This window comes from Pygoscelis adeliae, unplaced genomic scaffold (genome assembly GCF_000699105.1).
Source record: "Pygoscelis adeliae isolate BGI_AS28 unplaced genomic scaffold, ASM69910v1 Scaffold229, whole genome shotgun sequence".
Classification (NCBI taxonomy): Eukaryota; Metazoa; Chordata; class Aves; order Sphenisciformes; family Spheniscidae; genus Pygoscelis; species Pygoscelis adeliae.
In genome coordinates this window covers 16,575-22,215 of record NW_008825536.1, presented here as the reverse complement: position 1 = coordinate 22,215, position 5,641 = coordinate 16,575, and the positions used below count along the sequence as shown (strand labels likewise).

Here is a 5,641-nt window from a genome sequence, read left to right as displayed (position 1 = left end):
TACTTTGGAGGTGTGTTACTTACTAGTTTATAGGTTGGAGTTGTATCATTTGCACATTGTAATACTTTTAGAAAAAATCATCATTGGTACTAACTCTGTAAATCCTGCATACTGCTCCTCTGTCTGCCTGATTCTGTCACTGGGTGTGGATTTCTGACCGTGTTGATTTTGTGGGAAATCTTTTCTTTCTTCTCTGGATTTTATGTTATTTGGGCCAGCACCTCTTGCTTTCTCTCATACATATGTTTGCCTTATGCCTACCAAAGGCTAAATAGCAAGGCAGAGTCAGAGTTCTCTGATCACAGAATCATAGGATGTTTGAGATTTGAAGGGACCTCTGGAGGTCATCTGGTCTTACCCCCCTGCTAAAGCAGGGGCAGCTAGAGGTGGCTGTCCAAGACCATGTCCAGATGGCTCTTGACTGTCTCCATAGATGGAGAATTCACCACCTCTGCGGGTAACCTGTGCCATTGGTCAGTCACCCTCACAGTAAAAAAGTGTGTCCCAAAATTCAGGCAGAACATATACGGAGCATCTGAGATGGGGGTCTCCAGTTGGAAAGGCTCATGTGTTGAGGTTGTGTGTGTGTGAGTGCAGGCAGAGGAATTGTTTGGTCATGGTTGTAGCCAATGAGAGGAATGTTACTGCTCATAATTTTGGGGTATATTCCTCTTCATTTAATACTAAATAAACTATGAGTCAAATTATCCCAAAATAACTGTGCAGGTGATTTCACACCCAGTATTGTCACTTATTTCTTTGCAGCTGAGCAGTAATTTCACAAGTGCTTAGGAAGCATTGTTTTCGACCACTTCTTAAGTATCTTTATTCCTCTGATTCCTATTTCAGCTGTTTGTTCAAGCACATCATTTGAGGATAGTGCATATTTTAAATAGTTATTAGTTTACATAATTAATGTTAGGTCAGTTAGTGAGAGAATGTTTTTTTTCATGTTTGCTAGAAGCTGAAAATAAAAATTGAAAATCTCTTAGTCCTTAGTAGATCTTTCTATGCAGGTATCTTCTTCTTTCTTTAGGTTAAAAGAAGTAAATGTGTGTTTTTTCTAATTTGGAATATAATTCAAAAGATGGTGTCCATTTACACATTTCTCTTTTCTTGGAGTAGTTTGAACTTGTACTGAAAAGTATCCTAGAAATTTGTGACTTTATTTTACTTCTTAGATCTTGATTCCCCTGTTATTTGATTAGGCTGCAACTGATCTATATATAATCTTACACAATTTTTTGACTGTGACACAGGTCTTCATGTTTATGAATGTGATATTTGTCAGCATTCTTATTTGGAAACAAAATAATTTTGATCCTTTTTTCCTTCCCTTTGGTCATCAGCAATTGTAATAGAGGCGAACCAGGCTCAGCTGTGACACTTTCTCTTTCAAGGAACAGCTGACCTCCAGAGTCCAGCCTCAACAATTGTGCAGTTTTATGACAAATACTCTATCCTGCTAGTGCAGACACTGAAGACCAGCATTATAAAAGCTATTCAGTGTGCTTAGCATCTCCTAATCTGCATTCACATGACATATGAACCTAATAGAAAGACCACTGAAGCTGGTAGAAGTCACGGCCTCTAAATTTTAGGCTTATAAATTCTACCTAGACACATTCCAAAAGCAACCTTAAATGGTGTATGCGTATATTTTTCTTCTCATATTTTTCTCTGCAGAAGATTATTCTTGTGGTGGCTTGCTTTCCTCTCCATCTGGGACATTACAGAGTCCATTTTACCCCAGAAATTATCCAAACAATGCCAACTGTGTTTGGGAAATAGAAGTAAAGAGCAACTTTCGTGTCACGCTCCAATTTAGAGATGTTCAGTAAGTAAAAATTTATTACTTGGGAAGATGATGTATGGGATTGACATCTTGGACTTACTAGGCTGCTAGCTGCTTGATTTCAAGGATGTTTTTCAATGCTTTTAGTACATCTGAGATTAAAAATGTATTAATTTTTATTTATTTAGACATTAATGTGGCTGGCATCTAATGAGGCAGAAATTGGAGGCTGTAATTTCTGTTCCAAAGACTTGATAGTCATATCACTAAAATGTACTCATTTGCTATGAACAGTTAATCTGAGTTTAAAAAAAAAAAATGAAAAAAAAAAAAAATTAAGCATTTAACTAAATAGTCATGTTTGCTCCCCAGGATGGAAGGTGGCAGATGCCTGTCTGACTACGTGGAAGTCTATGATGGGCCACTCCATACCTCTCCTCTCCTTGGGAAATTTTGTTCTGGTTCTTTTCACACATACACATCTTCCTCAAACCTGCTGACTGTCCGATTTTACAGTAACTCTCGGTACACATACAGAGGGTTTCAGGCTGACTATTATTCCACTCCAGCAGATCAGAGCACTAGTAAGTTCATGTTTAAAGCAGAAACCTGCTTCTCAATTTTTTGCTAATTGACTGATTGTTAATCTTGTTGTACCGCTTCAATGAATCACACATTTCATGTTATTTTAAATTAAATCTGTAGCATTTCACAGAGATGCAAGTATATGGTTTGGATTCTGAACTTCTGCAATATCAGCTGCTTCTACAAAAGATATTGTTTACTTAAGGTTAACCATTTTCCTCCGTACTTAAGGTTAACCGTTTTTCCACTCCAATGAGCTTGTAACGTAATTTCTTTGCCATCTGCTAGCGCTGCTGTGTTTGCCAGACTACATGCGTGCAGTTGTGAGCAGATACTACCTTCAGTCACAAGGCTACTCTGCTTGGAATCTCTCCTTGAATGACCCTTATTGCAAACCCAACATTACATCAGAGTATGTTATATTCGACATACCATACACTCGCTGCGGCACAATCAGAGAGGTATGACTTTAAATGTTTCAACAGAATATGCAAATATTGTGTGTGTAAAAATTCAAACCAAAGAATTCATTTTGAAAACCAGCATAAATTGAAAGCTATACTGAGGTCTGCAGGGACTGGAAGTGTCCTGGTGATTGTGGGCTGCCTCTCCCTCTTCTGAGGGATAAGCTTTAATAACACTCATATTTCCTGCATCTGCTGCCAGAGCATTCACTTATAGTCTGTTATTGATCTTCTAAGGAATAAAGTGTGGGAGGAAGCAAATACTTGGCATTTTCAAGGTCCCAAGCTGGGTGTAGTGGTTAAAAAGGTCTCAAAGCCTTTTACTAAATATGACCAACTGCGGTTTAGGTCAGATTTGAGCTTAAATACTGTACTGGACCAGATCCTTCAGGTATTTGATGTTCAAAGAATTGTACAGGTTGTATTTAATTAGTTATGTCTGTGTGTAGTGTGAGTAGTTTTCTAGGTCCACGTTATAGTCACTGAATATTACATGTAGATTACAGATTCTTATCTTGAGAACAGAAATTACTAGGTTCAGACTTCTCCACAGCAGACTTTCCAGGAAATAATGCATTTACTATGCACATTGCTCTAAGGGTACAGTAAAGTTTAGAATGCATAATAGGAAACCTGACTATATGAATTAATTTTGCATTTTATTTTATATGCCAAACAGGGAAACAACAATACAATAAGCTATTCCAACCTTATTAGAGGATCCTCTTCTGGTACTGTCATCACAAGAAATAGAAATCTTCACTTGCGTATCAACTGCAAAATGCTCCAGAACACATGGGCACAAACAATGTATGTTGCGGAGGACAATTTTGAAGTCAATGAAACTCAGTATGGCAGATATGATGTAAACCTTACATTTTATCATTCTGCATCCTTCTCACGGCCAGTGAATGACTCACCATACTACGTTGATATCAACCAGAATTTGTTCCTTGAAGCTTACCTGCACAGCTCTGATTCAAACCTGGTGTTGTTTGTGGACACATGTGTGGCATCTCCCACTCCCCACAATTTTACGACTGTAACCTATGATATAATCAGGAATGGGTAAGCTCTTATGCATTGCAATTACAGATAGAACTGCCTTTGAACTCCTGTATCTCATCTTTTTTTTCTTTTTTTAATTTTTTTTTAATGGAATAGTGTGAATACAGCATAATGTCTGCTTCTAACTAATTAATGAACATAGGCATTTGAGGTTTATTGGGGGCAGGGGAATGGATTGACCCAAAAAATAACACATCAAGCTTAAAATGACAAATAGACTAAGTTGCTGTGGCCACTTCACCATGGATTTTTATTATCAGAGAGGTAACAGTGACATATCTCAGGTAAGGATAATTTACCTTCAGAAAAATGTACAAACACTAGGTATCTAGACACAAGACAGGCTGAAGGGAGGTAACATGGCTCAATGCTGCCAAAGAAGGGCATCTTGCTTTTCCTAACTGCAGGTTTCTGAACGATTTTCATCATGTTTAAAAATCACTTTTCATGTTATGTGTTGTATTGTGTGTAAATGACTGATTGCAGTGTGTATTCATGAGAGTTTTTTTGTTTCTTTTTAGGTGTGTTCGAGATTCTACCTATGCTACATATTATTCACCCTACACACACATGGTCCGGTTTAAATTCAATGCCTTCCAGTTTATTCGTAACAATCCATTGGTTTACCTGCAGTGTGAACTAGTGGTGTGCAGGGCCTATGACTATTCTTCCAGATGCTACCAAGGTTGTATTACTAGGTCCAAGAGAGAGGCAAGCTCTGACCAAGAAATTGTGACTGTTGTTGCTGGCCCGATACAGCTTCAGGAAGCTGGTGCTGAGAATAGGAATGCACGTGATTTTAAATAAAACTTTGCCTCCTTTAACAGCATCTTTAAATGCCATCTTAATTCTGAATGAAACTATGCTGCTGCTGGATTACCAGCAACTCTACAATAAACATTAGGAATGTTCTTACTGACTTTGCCTATTAATCCTGCTTCACATCAGTTGTCTTTGTCTGTGCACCATAAAAATGCTAATTCAGTGGCTCTGCAGGGCGTCTGATGAGACAGGGCACAGGCAGCTCTGTGGAACTCACCTGTTCCCAAACTGCCTGTGACTTGTAGCTGCCATGTCCAAAAGGCCAGTTTGAAAGCTTCCAGACAAATTTGTGATCTCTAAGCTTTTTGTTTGGGTTTTTTTTTGTTTTCTTTATGGTAAAACTGAAATGCTTAAGTAGCTGTTTAAGTTCTATAAACAAGTTCTACTAATATAATCTTTGTTTGATGCGTAACTAGAGTACCCTGGATAAATCAGAGTGCAAGAAATTGATTGATCTTTAAACCTGATCTAGAATGTAATTTTTTTTCTTTTTTAATATTTTGGAAATAACAAGGTGAGGGATCAGATGTAACGAGGTCCTCTCATCCTTCCCAGAGCTGGACCCTTTTGTCATCCAGGAGAACACGAATTCAGCTCCTGCTTCAGCTGATGTTTCTCATGCACCATTTATTATTGCTGTCAGGATCCTGGCAGTTGCTTTTCACTTTTGTTAGGTTTCTTTTGAAACATAAAGTGAAGAAACCAATTCTGTACCAGATCGTGTAAGCCTTGGTAAACACCTACAGCTGATCACATTGGCTGTGTAATTTGATGGATTGAGTAATTTTGTTGCATTGAGTAATGTCATTGACAATTCAAGATTAAAATCCAAGCATGAAAGGCTTTCTGTGGTGATGGCTCACCCCATGAGAAGAGGTGGGCTTGACATAACAACTCAGCATTGAAG

At 38.1% G+C, this 5,641-nt stretch overlaps 1 protein-coding gene across 1 annotated transcript; it reads left to right on the top strand.

Annotated features, from left to right (window-relative positions):
* Positions 1–402: 402 nt before the first annotated feature.
* On the top strand, positions 403–4,684 carry LOC103923455 (deleted in malignant brain tumors 1 protein-like; the record flags this gene model as incomplete). Its single annotated transcript, XM_009331807.1, has 6 exons — positions 403–457; positions 1,687–1,837; positions 2,168–2,379; positions 2,669–2,841; positions 3,524–3,912; positions 4,434–4,684. Coding segments are annotated over exons 1-6 (1,231 nt in total), but the record flags the coding sequence as incomplete, so codon positions are not given.
* Positions 4,685–5,641: the final 957 nt, after the last annotated feature.